The sequence below is a fragment of the Colletotrichum acutatum genome (genome assembly GCF_030867785.1).
Source record: "Colletotrichum acutatum strain CBS 112980 chromosome Unknown BDZ83scaffold_98, whole genome shotgun sequence".
Classification (NCBI taxonomy): domain Eukaryota; kingdom Fungi; phylum Ascomycota; class Sordariomycetes; order Glomerellales; family Glomerellaceae; genus Colletotrichum; species Colletotrichum acutatum.
Window position 1 is genome coordinate 96,857 of NW_026849092.1, and position 14,859 is coordinate 111,715.

Consider the following 14,859-nt stretch of genomic DNA (forward strand, 5'->3'; position numbering starts at 1 on the left):
CCCAAATAAGGACCGCAGACTATCTACCCTTTGTTGGTTGGTGCTGTCGCTCACTCTATGAGCCATGTGGCCTCGAAGTCATCTTCCTCCTCGTCATCTACCTCCTCGTCGAGACCATCATAGGTGACCGTGCCCCCAATCCAACCTGCCCCGATATTGTCCCAGTCCTCCTCATCAATATTCATCTTATCATCGGCCTCGTCGGTCTGTGGATTGCTCTGTGAAGCGGAGGGTTCGCTATCGCTCTCCTTTGACTGCTCGGCCACGATGCGAAGATACTCCTGATAAGCAGAATCGCTCATCCATTTAAAGTTCGACCATGAGAGATCCTTGTGAGGTCTAGCATCCCTTACGGGTTCCCCGATATATGTTTCTATGGCGGCCCCATTCTCATTCTCATGTTCGTCGTTGTGGGACTTGTCTCCGATCGGTTGCTCGGGAGCTGCAACTCTCTTGGTAGATTCTTCGTCGCTTGGCTTTCGGTCTTTGATCTGGGGATCCTTGGTGACGATGTCTTGGTCCTTCGCAATGGCCTCCTTGCGCGGGTGCTTCTCGCCCCCGTTCTCGGTCTCGTTGCCGGGTTCCTCTCCAACAGTTTGCTCGAGCTTGCTCGCTTCATCGGCAGAATCTTCATCGTCACTCGGCCCTGTATCTGAGAATTCCAACTCTTCGGTAATTATCTCTTCAGCGTCTCTATACTTTTCCTTAAGGCGCTGGCTGTTGGTCTTGCGTAAATGCTCTAATCTTCTGGCCTCCTTGGCCACAACTTGCTGCATGATTCCCTCCTTGTGTTGATGGATGAGTTTCTGATTCTCGAGAGTGAGGCCACCTCCGGGCATGGTAGCGTCGTCTGGAATAATCCCGTGCTTCCTGAAGATCTTCAGACAGGTTCGATCATTTGTGGCGGCCGGCTGAGAAAAGCGCGCTAGAAGGTTAAGTCGTCGAAAGCCCAAAGGATGAGACTCTCTCCAGTCCCACTTCTCGACGAAGTCAAGGATCCAAGAGAGCCGATTATGCCGCAATTTCCACTCCACGGAAGTCTTGTCTTGTGCCATCTGCATCTTCATGATGTCCCTCCTTAGTTTTTTGAGGTCCGGTGGATCCTCGCCAAAGTACACCACGTCGTCATCTTCGTCTGGTTGCAATGCATTAAACAGCTCTCTGATTAGCTTTGACTTGTAGGAGAGAGTCGGGCTCAATGCAAGGGCTCCGCTGGATGCCATACTGATACCGGCCGTGGCGATGTTTGTAAATGAGAGTCCCTTGTGTTGATGCTGTGTCTGTAGGGGCGAAGATAAGTGGGTTGGGTTGATGAGCGGTGGTGGCGGTTTAGAGAAGGAGATGGCGACTGTCAGAGGAAGGAAAGAAGTGCTCTCCCACCTTCCACTCGAACCTTGATGCGATGAGAATTCACGAAATGTATCTCGTACCCAACCTTTCAGATGGCAAGGGACTCGTAAGAAGCTGAAATACTGGCACTTGGGAGACCATGCGGTGGTGTTGTGTCAATGTTGATGTGGTGCTGGTGCCGGGTGTGTAGAACATAAGTAGGTGAGCAGGACCTGCGGCCAAAGGGTAGTGGGTTGAAGGGAATTGGGACTGTGACCTCCGCGGAAAGAGGGATTTTCTATACCACCTTCCGGTTGAAATTGGTATGTATGGCATTCGCGAAGCGCGTCTCTTTCACCACGTTCAGGAATACCACAGGATCCGGGAGTTCATGTATGAGTGTACTTTTAAAGACGAGGATTCACATACCTTGGTGTGCTTCTCCTGCGAATTAGTGTATGTGTGAGGCTGGAAGGGACCCGTTGACACTCCTCCTGTGGGTGGATTGTGAAGAGAGAAAGATGGAGAGGAAAAGAGAGAAGAAAGAGTCGGCTATTAAATAGATATCTTGGGGTCTTTTCTAGGCAGGAGCTGAAGAACTTGTTTACCGTGCTTGAGGAAGGGACTGCCCCAATAAGTCACCTTGATTGAGAGAAGAGGAAGGAGGGAGGTATGGACTATAATCTCTACTCGACAAGCAACTCTCATTTCACTCTGACTCAAGAGACTCTGACCAATATTCTGCCTCGAACCACTATCTTGAACTCGACCCGAGGAAAGAGAAGAGCTCTTGTGCTTATATTAAGCACACTTGTTATGATACGCACATCTTCCTTTATAAGTACATCACCAGACGACATCAAACTAATGCCAAAGAGTTGTCCGAGTTGAGAGGAATGTTGTCCATATCTTGCTAATTAATGGGGTTGAGAACCATGCGCTATACCCGGGTGGAAGCAACTAGTTGACCACCATTATTTCTCTTTGCCGGCCTACTTACTATCTACTGTCGGTGTTATCTCCATTCCCGTGATCGATGTTGGTTGCTCGAGAGCTGCTGTTCAGTCTGAAGAACTCTGGGTCTGGTTTATCGGGCTTCTCGGTGATAGTGTCCTCATCCGTATCAGGTTTGGCCTTGAGAGGTTTGAAACAACAGAGTGGTTTACCGTTTAATACCTTGCCTCCAGAGTTATCATTGATTCTATCCTAATTGCTTATACCTTTACGACTGTTATTATCTCTAGTATCCTTATGACTGTCATCACTCTAATTATTATCCTTACCGCTTTTCTTACTTCTCATCTTCTATATATTCACTAAGGAATACACTTGAAGAAGTGTGTTATAGTAGTTCTAATAATACGAGGGTTGGTAAGAACGAAGTTGACTTGTGTATTGCCTGGCCTCTTATTCTGTTACCCACTCGCCAGCGAGATGTCGGAGGTTGTGGAGCTGGTGGAGTCGCTCGATTACCATTCTTAGACCGTTGTCTGGCCGCCCCGGATATCTCACCAAGCGGGTCTTAGTACCCGATACTCCCCTTGGTGTAGTTGGTTCATCACGTTCGACTGTAATGGTTTCATTGTCATCGAAAGGTCTCTAGTTCGATTCTGGAAGGGGAGAGAGTCTCTCATCTTTTGGCTTTTGCTGTGTTGTGTTGTGTTAACAATGCCTTCACTAAAGATTTGTGGGTGGTGGCATGTGCGGGGTTCGTTTCCTTTTGCTTCCTTCCCTCAGCGACATTGTTTCGCAGCGCGACTCGCTTCCGAGTCAATGTCGATTGGCCTTGTTTAACTGCCCCTCCATGGCGCCATGGCGGCATAGCTTGCGCTCCCTTGCAGCGCATATCAATGCAGGGAGACGTCTCACCGCTTAGGCGCCAGAGCACGATGACGGACTAATATGCCGGTAGGCGTGGTAAGCAAGAAGGCTTGAATAGGTAACCCTTGGCTGGAAAAAGAGCAATCTAGCCAGCCCGTAGCCAGCAATGTAAGTGTTGTATTCTGCGCTTTGAAAAATTCTTTTAGTCCAGAACGAGCGTTGAGCTCCCTTCTCATGAAATCTACCCCCCAATAATCGCCAATGCTTGACCCAGTGTTAAACATGGTCTTTCCAATTCGTGATGCATGCCCGTAAAAACCAAACGCCGAGAATATGTAGAACAATATATCAGACGAGATCATTGCCGCTCGGAAGACATTCCTTTCGAGTAATGTCTCAGAGTGCCTCTGCGCAGCATGCCCGACTATGTCTTCAACCCCACCAAACTGAGGAACTCGTTCCGGGTCTTCTCCTTCTTCTCGAAGGCACCGAGCACGCAGCTAGTTATCGTGCTAGCCGTCGTCTTCTGCACGCCGCGCATGACCATGCACAGATGACTTGACTCCATCACGACGGCAACGCCCTGGGGCTTCAGGATCTCCATGATGGCGTAGGCAACCTCCTTCGTCAGGCGCTCCTGGATCTGGAAACGTCTGCTAAACATTTCGGCAATACGGGGAAGCTTCGAGAGGCCAATGACCTGGTTCTTGGGAATGTAGGCAATGTGCATCTGCAGACACTTGTAAGCCGGGGGTTGTAATCGTCAAGGGAGGTATCTCGGGGTCTACAAACCTTGCCGGTGAACGGAACGAGGTGGTGCTCGCACATGCTAAAGATCTCAATGTCCTTGACAATGACCATTTCGTTGTGGCCTTCTTGGAAGATGGCATTGTTGACAATGTCCTTGACGTTCTGCTGGTAGCCGCGGGTCAGGAAGAGCATGGCCTCGGCGTAGCGTCTCGGGGTGTCGAGGATGCCGGGGCGGTCGGGGTCTTCGCCGACACATTCGAGGATGGTGCGGACGGCGCCCTTCATCTTTTCGAGACGAACGGCAGCCTGCTCGGGGGATTCATCGAGACGTTCACGGGTTCCGAGGCCTGAAAAGATATTGCGCGTTAGTCAATTGGGTTGCGCGGGGTCGGGAACGGCGTGACTCTTACTCGGGCGACTCAGGCCGTCAAAGTCGATCACCGGGCTCGGTGACCTCGTTACGACTCCCTCGGATTTGGGCTTGGACGACTTCTTCTTGGATTTCGATGTGGTAGTGTCACGGGGGTCACGCGCAGGCTGGCTCAGGCTTGGACGGCGCTGCTTCTTGGAGTGGTTGCCGTTGACTTTGGCATCGTCGTCGCCCTTGCGCTTCCTGCTGCTTCGCTTGCTGGACTGGCTCGCGGTCTCGGCTTCACTCCCGTCGCTTGAAGCACTGTGATGGCCATTCTGGTGCCTGCTTCGGCTTCTCTTCCTGTCTTTGACCACGGCGCCCTCTGATTGAGTCATTGTGAGATCCGGATGCGAGAAGAGGAGAGGGAATCGGTGGTAGAGATTGGTGGTTGTGGTTATGAAGGTGGGAGAATGGGAACATTTGGGTGATCCAAATGAACAAAAGTCCGTACACAGGCGGCCCCCCGCTGCGCTCATTCAGGACTCTGGAGGGAAATCGGAGCAGAAAATTCGGTTACGGCCGGCGTTATCTTATCGGGCGATTTAGCGCTAGATTTTGGAGGTACCTCCCCCAGGATTCAGGATCGTAACGTGCTGCAGCATTGCATTTCTGCCAGTCACCGGTGCAGCGGCCAGCCACGTTCAGCGCTTGCTGCAGTGTAAGCTTGGTATTGCGAAAAATGGCTACCTACCTAGTTCCCTCAGGTACCCACTTCTCCGATTCCCGTCTGACGCAAGGGTCCATTCCAGGCGGTACGTATCTCAGTGGAACCTCGCTCAAACATCCGCCCGTTTGTTTCCAGCCTGCCCTGCCGTGCACGGTGCAGCCCAGAGGAGCCTTGACACTGCTAAGGACTGGCAATGGTCATTTGACAGCTGGCCGGCAGAACTCAGGAATCACTCGACCTTAGTCATCCGGATCTTCGTGCTCCACTTTCTCTAGATGCGTAGGTCGACCGTGGCGCGCCTTCACGCTCAAAGCTTAAGCTGGACATGAATTTCCACGACTCTGACGACGTCCACCAAACTTGAACCCAACCAAACGTAACGACCCCTAACCGATACCTTCCTCAACTACATACTCTTCTCGAACCCTCCGACAGGCGCCCCCTCTCGCTTCGATATAAGAACTGCGCTTGCCGGCGCTCACCACTTCTCCTTGCGATCCACCTCGAAGCCTTTGCGATGGCTTCCCCTCCATACTCCTACTCTCCGACCGCACACTCACCACCGTATCCGTCACCTGCCCAGCTCCCCATGTCGAACAAGAAGCGAGCATCAGATGGCGCCCCTCCAGGGTCTGCCAAGCGCCGAAAGGCCTCGACACTCTCCGTCACATCCACTGCCGCCCACCCCCTCCGCCAGACTTCTTTCCCACCCGAAGCCGGCTCACCATTTCCACGTTCACCCTCGGCCGACAATGCTAGTGTCGTCAGCGGCAGCCAAGTCAGTGCGCCTCCTAAGAAGAAGCGCGGCAGGAAGCCCAAGAACCAGACCAACGTTGAGACCAGAGAACAAACGCCCTCTCTCGTAGGTGGACGCGCGCCCACAACTGTCAGCGGCGCAGGCGCTGGAGGCGATGCACAAGAGGAAGGCGCCAATGACGATGACGACGATAACGACATGCGCATGGCGCTGGTGGATTCTACGGTCAGGACGCAGGAGCAGAAGCAAGAGGAGATAAGACTCCGTGCCATGCTCGTGGAGTCCTTTGACCCAGAACAGTACGATCGCTACGAACTCTGGCGTGCGGCCAAACTCACAGAGTCCGTAGTCAAGAGGGTAAGATTCCTCAACCCGGCTGCCGGCTGGTGCTATGCCACTATACTAACGAAAGTACCACACAGGTCGTCAATGCGACGGTATCACAATCCGTCCCCCCGAATGTCGCTCTCGCCGTAAAGTCAGTATCAAAGCTTTTCATTGGCGAGCTCATCGAGAGAGCTCGAGATGTGCAAGGAGAGTGGATCAAAGGTACCGGTGAAAAGCAGGCAGACGTACCCACGCCGCCGCCCAAAGACGACGCGACCCAGACAGAAGACAGGAGAGCCCCCTTGCGGCCAGACCACCTCCGCGAAGCATGGCGACGTTACAAACTATCGGGAGATGGAGGCTGGGTGGGAATTCAAGGCTTGTGGCACGAGCAGCAGAGCAGCGGCGTCGAGAGATTCCCAGTTCGAACTGGTGGACGACGAGTCTTTCGGTAGTGCCGTGGCATGGCTTTTATTGTCACGACATCGCCGGAGGGGGGTTGCGAGGAAGGCGACGGAGAAGCTTGGGAGCTTGCTTACATGATACCCAGTCTAACAAATAGTTAGCCTTAACATCGACGGCTCAACGCTGTCTTAATGACCAGTATTACAGTCTGAGGATGATGATTGGAAGTGATTTTTCCTGGATTGGTTGATACGAGCTGAAAGAATATCACATCATCATGTAGGTAAGCAGTGAACCCTCTGTTCAGCAGCAACTAATGAACACCGCCAAAGTACCATTCCTAGGCCAGCCTATGTAACTCAGACTGGACTTCCACACCCAAAGCTCGTGGCCTGGGATTTTCCGTTGAACGCTGCGATCAACCCCTCGATCGACGAGTACATGCCCAACGCCGTAGTGACGAGCCCTCCCAGCATGTAGAAGATGTTCCAAGCATTGAAGAGAGGCCTCTTCATGAACCCCCTCCAGTATCGCTGGAACCCGCCGTCGACGTACGCGTACCTACCCGTAGCGGGGTCAAACGTCTCCTGCTCCGGCACCATTGCATCCTTACGAATCCAATAGCCCAAGCCGAGCAGCGCGGGAAGGGTGTATGTGAAGCTCAGGATGAACAGCGCCCCGATGAAACCAGACACCAGGGAGAATTGCGGCACAGCGGCGCCAATGATGAAGGCGAGAGCCCAGTAAACGGGGATCACCGCTGCCCACAGCATCTTACCCGCGGACTCGGTCAACGGCGGCGCCCCAAAAATTTCCTGCAGCAGCTCGACGTAAAGAACCTTCATGCCGATATTCCCATACAACCCCGCCGCGATCAAACCCGTCACCAGACCCAGAATATTGGTTGCCGTCTGCCACCAGTACGGTGACAGACTCTGCATGGCCGGGTTGAAGGCGTACTGGCCCTGGAAGGAGTACACGTACAACCCAAAGACGAGGTAGCACACGTAGATAAAGACCTCGCCGCAGAGAAGAGCCTTCCAGAAGTCCATGGGGTGCCGCATCTCCGCCATGAAGGCCGCAAAGATGAGACAGCCGCCGTACGAGTAGACGGCTTGGTTCAACCCGTTCATGGAACCCAAAAAGCCGGAGCCGCCCGAGGCCATGCCGGGTGGGGGTGTGCCGGCGTAGGTGATGACGGGTCCAGGTCCGAAGGCGTCGCCGAAGGAGGCCTGCGTTGCGGCGAAATTGGGAGGAGAGTGTGCCACGACGCCCATGCTGTTTGATATCTCGTCAATATCGACCCGGACAGAAAGGTATTTCAAGACTTACCAGATGAAAATGATGAGCAAGTTCACCCACACAGCCAGATTTGCAATCCACGAAAACCGCTGCAGCGTCCGAATCTGGCCCAAGATGAACCCGGCGGCCATGAAGATGACAAGACACGCTACGAAGCAGATTCCCGCGTTGCCGTTGGGGCCCTTGCTGATCTGCGAGATGGACTGCCCGTTCGCGAGGATCAGGACGGCCACAAACAACATGAGCTGTAGACCTTGGGCAAAGTTGATGGCGTGCCGCGCCTTGGCGCCAAAGACGCGGAAGTAGAGGTCACCGTAGCCTTTGAGGGGGTATCTGTCCGAGTCGAGGCCGAGGAAAGCTTTGTAGAGGATCCAGCCGGAGCTTGAGTTGGTCATCAGTCACTAATTGTCCAAGAGAATGACATAATGGGGGACTCACTACAACGACATGACGCCGAAGACGGTGTAGAGCGCGATACCAGGCCCGTAGCCCATCTGCGCAAAGGCCCAGCTGAACTATCGTGTTAGTTGTGCTTCATCCACGGTTTGAGAATGGGTAAACCCACGGCGTAGAAAATGGCCCAAGGATATCCGTGGTGATGAGATAGAACACCGCGCCCCAGCCAGCAGTCCTCACCGCCCTACTCGCTGTCTTCCACTCCTCGGGCGTAACGACACCGCCGTCCCTACTCTCCGCAGGTTGCAAAGCCTTATCGCTTCCACTCCCGTTCTGCTTCTCCCCAGCACCAGCACCGACATTCTCGTTTCCACTACCCTCGCTGCCCCCCTGGAATCTCACATGCTCGTCGCCCTTCCTGAAGCGATCTTTCACAAGACCCTTGAGCGTCACGGGTCCTCGAGAGTGTAAATACCGCTCATTAGCCAGCTTCTCCTCGGCACGCGTGACGTCGGCCCAGTAAAGGTACTCTTCAAACGTTACGTTGGGGTCGTGCAGTATCACCGCCGGCGGCTCCATGGTGTAAAAGGTTTGCCCATCTTGGCGGGACGGGGTCTGGTCGAGGAGGGACTGTGGTTTGTTTTGAGCATTCTGGACGTCGTCCGTGGGCGCAGGTACGCCGTGGTGGGTAGACATTGTTTGTGTCGTTTATCGTGTCTCAGGGTTGGGACGACTTCAAGCGGGATGGGTCATGGAGGCACTGATGTTGGGGGAGTAGATGTTTGATGGACTACACATAATCAAGACTCACCCAGAAGAGCTGAGTATGGGGAAAGGATCTCTTATGAGTTGAATTGATCGTAACGTAGCAGTTCTGATATCGGCCCGTCCAACTATCGCTCCGATACCACAGTCGCACAGAGGGAGTAGCATTTGAGGGTATCACTTCAACTCAGCCAGAGGTTAGATACCCTGAACCCCCGCGATATACCTCTGTCGCTGTTCATCTTCCGGAACAGATTGGAGCCGTTCAAGGATAAACCCCCCTTCCCCCCTCGCCATCCTATCTCCTCCCGAGCTAAGCTTTCTCAACCCCCCCGGGGCCTGCTGTAACCTTGATAAGGAAAAGTCGTTGCAACCCTCCTTGGCGTGAATTGACGACACACGGGCAGCCGGCAAAGGTGATTTGATGGCCATAGAACCGGGGGACTGTTGGTTGTCAATTTATCCCGCGTGACTATCACAATCATCTGGTCATTGACTTTTTCAACCCCCTTCTCGCTGTTAATGGATGTGGGGTGAATCGGCTCAACTGATCCGTCGTCTATCTTTAATGGGGTCAAGATTTACTGAAGATATCAATCTCGAGCGATTGATAGATAAAAGATATCATGATTGAGATGGGCCGAGGTGGTGGGTGTTCGGCAATTGTCGATATCCATGACGTTGTCGATGGCAGGTATATAAAAATGCGCAGATTGGCTATCATTGTTATGCAGCCAAGTCTCATGCGTCCTGCGAGCTCATATCATTCATTGGCTACGATTCCACCTTCCTTCGGTTCCAATCGAGATGTCATTGTGATGATTGAAGAATTTTCAACGGGCATCGGTCTCCTCGGTCTATAAACCCAATGTTGAGGTGGATCACTGGCCGGCGTCGACAACCCGATGGCTCTACCAATCGACGGCGTATGCGCGGAGTTTGACTATACAAATATCTGTCAAATCCCTTCACAAAGGAACGAGCGTGTCTGGTTATGCTTAACAAATCGTACCAGTGTTCAGGGGGCTGATCGTACCGCCATTTTGCCAACACAGGCCAAGGGGTGCCCACCATGTTTGAACACATTGATGGCCCAAACACACCATCGAATCGGTCTCTCCATTTTCTTATGTCATTCATGGCTCTTAGTATCACGCCAGCCTATCTCTTCGTCAATAGCGTATTACAAACTTCATTTCTGCTATTTCGAAGCATGTCTCGATGATAATGCACCGGCCTTGTCTTTATACAGATTGTACATGGTGAACCCCCAGTCACCATGCCACCAGATAATGGCACTAATCGTCTTCCTTCTTGATCTCCTCCTTGATTTGTGTCGATTTCGCCTTCTTTACTTCCCGCTTCTTAGGCCTCAGCCATTCCTCCATGCCCTCGGGCCAATACACCCTATGTTGCGGACCGCCCATGCCGAAATCTTCAGGGGCTACGATCTTCTCTTCGACGGCGACCGGTTCAAGCTCCTCTGGCTCCTCGTCTTCCTCGTCATCATCCTTCTTTTTCTTGGATTTCTTAGGCTTCTTCTTGCCATCCTTCTTGGCAGCTGCCTTGTTAGGCCGGACTTCATCAAGACGTTCGTGAGGGACCACATTATTGAACGAGTCCCATCCCGGAAGTCTGAATGTACGCATGAGTTCGAAAACAGCCTGCTCCTTGTCTTTGGCCTCGATCATGAGATCTGCGTCAGGAGGACACGGCGGAAGAGTGCGCACTCGCGGAGAGTGCTTTCTTCGGTCCCGGGGTGTGGTGGCGCTTGGGCACGACTCGCTATAATGCATCTTTTGCTTGATATTCTTTCGCGTCCATGTAGCACTGATTCTGTCGTAGATCTTTGTAATGTCCTCGGTGCCTTCACGCAATTGGCTTGCGTCGAAGATGATATTGTGATGATGGAAGTCAAGAACCATTGGGATATTCAACTCTTCGCAGATAGGTAGTAGGTCATGAACAGACCAGGCGACGTCGTCGTTCTCGAGGACAAGTCGATTCTTGATGGACTGTGACAGCTTGGCATAGTTGGTACGGAATCGGTCTAGCGTAGACGCCTTGTCACCGTAAGTGCCACCCATATGCAAAATCATGATGGCGTCTCTGTTTTGCTGCTCCGGGAGGCGGAGAAGGCTGAGCAACTCATCGTGATATTCAAGATCTCGAATTGCAGCTGTGATGACTTCTTTGCGTGGTGAGCCGAGCTGAGTAAACTGGCCGGGGTGTGTTGTTAATCTGTGGCCCAGTTGTGCAGCAACTTTTCCGGCTTCTTCAAGAGGCTCCGCGGCGAACGGGGTAAGACGGTAGCCGTATTCCTCATGGCTAGCAAACGGAAACATTTCTGAGCTGAGTCGCATGAATTTGATTCCGTACTTGTCGTTCCATCGGAGCATTTTCACAATATCCCGAGCGTTGGCCAGGCCCAGCTCCTCGACATACTTCTGGCCGCGTTTGATATCGGCCGGCTGGTTTTCGTCAGGGCGATTCTTGGTAGCGTGTTCAGGCTGAGAAGGATCCGCAAGAGGATGACGGTGTTGTAATATGGAGGCTATGCGGCAAGTTCTCGAACTGAAGACGGGTGGATTTGCAGCGCGGAGATATGTGTTGAGACAGGCCTAACACAGTTTTAGTCATGGGCACCGAGATGTAGAATATGGGAAAGATCATACGTAACCCAGCCTCCCAGTCCATGGGAGGGGCAGGTAGTTACTGTTTACAGGCGGATCTCGTCCGGCACCTCTCTCCGGGGCGTTTTCGAGGCGCATCTTGTCATCCTCGACGTCACCGACAGCGCCTTCCCCGTCCGGACCCTCGATTGGGGCGGCATCCAAATTGGGGGTACCAGATCGCTCCTCTTCAGCCATCCGGGCGAGTTTCTCTGGATCTGAGGCATGGACTGTCATGTGAGGTTTATATGCGTGTTTGTCTGAGTGAGGCTTGGTAGAACCAGGCGGAACATGGCTTGTCTCAATGGCAAGACGCTGGTTCCTGGTGGAATTCTGCAGACGATTCTCCATTTCGGTGAGCTCTCTCATGGCACGGCGCACACCATTCTCAGAGTCGGCCTTCTTACGGCTAATCTGGCGGCGCTTAGCCGGTGGTTGGTCTTTTGCGAGATCGGCTTCGGTGGGACTCATGGCGGCGCCGGGCTTGGTGACTATCTTCACGTCGCTGATGTTTCTGGCGGATCGGCGCGGAGCCGGAGTATCGGGGACGGGATTGGTAGCCTCGGTGTTTGTAGGTTGTCCATTGGTTATACCGGACTTCTTTCGCTTGGGTGCGGCCATGGTGGTGTACGAGCCGTTAAGTAAAGTAAATGGTCGTCGGAACGAGTACTGATGGGGGTGGGAGGCACAAGCGAGCGATGAGCTCAGGGGCGGGACATGTGACGGCACGAGAGGGCTCGTGGCACGAAGAAGTCGTTGGGTATACGACAGATGATTGGCGGTGGCGGAAGAAAAGCTCCTCATGCAGTCAATGACGGGAGGAGCGGGCGGATCTGTTGAGAAGTGGCCCGGCAAGGTGATTGATATGGAAGCGCGTAGTAGTAAGAACCCTAGGATCTTTATGCTCCAAGGTGGATGTTTGCCATGTGGGAACTAAGGTAATACGGATGGCCGAGTGTCAGATGGATGCGAATTACGTAGAGACGCCTTGGGGCAACTGCAGGTGACCGAAGTTCGAATCGGGTGAGGTACCTCAAGGGATGTTGTGTGAGTAGTAGGGTGCTTCGTTCAGGATGATGCTCTTGTGTGAGGACGGGAAGGAAGACGATGATGACAGGCGCAACGAGACTGTCTGGGAAACCAAGAGAGGAGTAGATGATTTGGGATGAGTTGAAGCTGGGTTGAAGGAAGATTTCTCAAGTCACATTCAGCGCGCGCCGAGTGAAGCAAAGGAAGAAAGCGTGAGAGGGCGCAGAAGGGAGAGGGAGAGAGCCGGGAGTGGGAAAGAGGCAAAGACGAAGAGATGGAAAACGTCGATGAGGTCAACGGGGCCAGAGACCGAGCACTGCGCGCACGAGAGATAGACGTCGGATGGGAGCAAGGTACAAAGGGGCATGTACCTTGGCGCGAACGGGCTAGTAAGAGAGGCGAGGGTCTACCTGAGCTTAGCTTGAGGTAGGTACTTTGAGCTAAGGTAAGGTAAGGTAGGTAGGGAATTGGACGGGAAGGATGGGAATTGGCAACAGAAGCTAAGGTAAGACGGGTGCTCTCTACCTCGAGGTAGGGTCCCCCGATCATTGGATGTCACCAATTACCTACTCAGTCTCACTCGCTCTTTCTCATGTTTGTGATGGGAGAGAGGAACACAAGGGGTGTGTCATGAGGTAAGGTTAAGGCAACACGATCTCGAGGATGCCTCTCCTCTCCATCCTGTGCGAGAGTCTACTTTTTTCTCTCTCTTAATTTTTAATATGGACCAGGTCCCATACGGCACCACATTCCGGCTCATAGCTCGCCCCTTGAGGTATGACGCGTAGGATCAATAGAGTCAGGCAGAAAAAGAAGACGGCTGAGTTGAATAAAGGACGCGAAACCGCCATACGAGTAATGAGGCAGTTGAGACGCCACAGTCGATGCTCGAGTACCCAAGTGCCTTAGTTAGAGACGAGGAAGACGCTTACCTGATGAGTAAGGATGATTCCTCACTTCATCCCGGTACCTTAGGGTACCTAGGTATGCAAAGTGGAAGAAGGAGGAGAAGAATAAAAAGAAAGCGCGGGAGGAAAAAGCGCGTTCGCAACCGTGGATGTGGAACATGAGGAAGGGACGATAGAGAGCTATGAGGTAGGTGTGGAGAGCACAGACCACGCATGGTGCGTCATTCCTCCAACAGCGCAGACGCACCTCGACTAAATCGACAGCAGGAGCTCCCGACGTCACTACCACGACACCTCACCTCCATTGTGCCTTCCTTCTGCCTTACCTACCTTCCTTCTACCTTACTGTTGAGCCATGTGCATGGCAAGTGCGCAACCAATGCCGTTTGGATTTAGGAAGGAACTTGTCATCGTACCAAATTCCAAATCGCAAGCACCTTCCTTCCTCATCCTTTTTCTTCAACGTAGGTACCGTACCTACCTTAGTGGTAAGTACCTTGCGTCCATGGAAGGGAAGGAGAGCCACCTTGTTCTAGTTCCTTCCCCAGTCTAAATAGGTTATGAATTGAAGCACATTACTTGTAGAAGGAAGGAGGGCCTAGACATCCGTTACACCAAGCAGGAACTCAATGGAGCCAAGCGGATAGAATTTGCATACCACACACACCCAATTCCCAGTCTCCAATTCTCCATTTGTGACATCGACATTCCACCTTCATCGAAGATTTGCTGCACAACATTGAGCTTCCATGACGGCACGCATTGGTAGCAGACGTTGCAGAGTCCACCCAACGCCTCCAGTCTCTCCACATCTTCCATGTACCATTCAGCCTCATGAACATGACCTCATTGTCCCATTGCCAGAGACAGAGGCAGAGACATCCACTTCACTAGGTATTCACCAATGTCACCGCACGCGCCGCAACGTACATATGCAGCTATTCGAGCTGTCATTGGAAGTAGCCACACTCTGTCTGCCCTACCTACGCAGCATACGGATGCCACCAGGGAACACAAGCTCCGTCGTCCACTCACATTCGGGTTGTTCCATCACTAATTCATCATCCCAGCAGGGAGTGCGCGCCTCGTAGCTAGCTCTGCGCAAGTCGAGCTCACCGAACCCAGCCAAAGTCTCACCTCCCTCGTCCAATAGAACAACAATTCGGACTTGGGACTCCACCTTGGAAGATACACACTGTTTGAGGCTTGCCTTGCAGTACCGTATTGTACTGTCTACCTGCATCGCCGCTGCTATTTGTCGAGAAAACTGCAAAACAACGACTCCCATGGCACTCTCGATGGCGAGCCGACATGTACAA

General features: G+C 52.8%; 5 protein-coding genes and 1 non-coding gene across 6 annotated transcripts; 2 read left to right on the forward strand and 4 right to left on the reverse strand.

Moving 5' to 3' along the window:
• Nucleotides 1-50: 50 nt before the first annotated feature.
• On the reverse strand, nucleotides 51-1,223 carry BDZ83DRAFT_755339 (uncharacterized protein; the record flags this gene model as incomplete). Its single annotated transcript, XM_060514596.1, has 1 exon — nucleotides 51-1,223. The coding sequence occupies one exon, from the start codon at nucleotides 1,221-1,223 to the stop codon at nucleotides 51-53; it is 1,173 nt and encodes a 390-aa protein (XP_060361370.1).
• A 1,641-nt stretch (nucleotides 1,224-2,864) lies between these two features.
• On the forward strand, nucleotides 2,865-2,952 carry BDZ83DRAFT_t227. The gene has a single exon. It is a non-coding gene; the product is annotated as a tRNA-Tyr (tRNA).
• Nucleotides 2,953-3,574: 622 nt separating this feature from the next.
• Nucleotides 3,575-4,647, reverse strand: BDZ83DRAFT_585598 (GTP cyclohydrolase I; the record flags this gene model as incomplete). Its single annotated transcript, XM_060505860.1, has 3 exons — nucleotides 3,575-3,880; nucleotides 3,943-4,247; nucleotides 4,305-4,647. The coding sequence occupies 3 exons, from the start codon at nucleotides 4,645-4,647 to the stop codon at nucleotides 3,575-3,577; spliced, it is 954 nt and encodes a 317-aa protein (XP_060361371.1).
• Nucleotides 4,648-5,496: 849 nt separating this feature from the next.
• Nucleotides 5,497-6,518, forward strand: BDZ83DRAFT_585633 (histone-fold-containing protein; the record flags this gene model as incomplete). Its single annotated transcript, XM_060505864.1, has 2 exons — nucleotides 5,497-6,093; nucleotides 6,159-6,518. The coding sequence occupies 2 exons, from the start codon at nucleotides 5,497-5,499 to the stop codon at nucleotides 6,516-6,518; spliced, it is 957 nt and encodes a 318-aa protein (XP_060361372.1).
• A 309-nt stretch (nucleotides 6,519-6,827) lies between these two features.
• BDZ83DRAFT_585607 (transmembrane amino acid transporter) lies at nucleotides 6,828-8,745 on the reverse strand (the record flags this gene model as incomplete). Its single annotated transcript, XM_060505861.1, has 5 exons — nucleotides 6,828-7,746; nucleotides 7,801-8,151; nucleotides 8,209-8,285; nucleotides 8,332-8,499; nucleotides 8,569-8,745. 5 exons carry the CDS (start codon nucleotides 8,743-8,745, stop codon nucleotides 6,828-6,830), a joined length of 1,692 nt encoding a protein of 563 aa, XP_060361373.1.
• A 1,340-nt stretch (nucleotides 8,746-10,085) lies between these two features.
• BDZ83DRAFT_632482 (UV damage endonuclease UvdE) lies at nucleotides 10,086-12,904 on the reverse strand. Its single transcript, XM_060508972.1, has 2 exons — nucleotides 11,607-12,904; nucleotides 10,086-11,552 (listed from the first exon to the last, which is right to left on the reverse strand). The coding sequence occupies exons 1-2, from the start codon at nucleotides 12,405-12,407 to the stop codon at nucleotides 10,230-10,232; spliced, it is 2,124 nt and encodes a 707-aa protein (XP_060361374.1). The 5' UTR covers nucleotides 12,408-12,904; the 3' UTR covers nucleotides 10,086-10,229.
• Nucleotides 12,905-14,859: the final 1,955 nt, after the last annotated feature.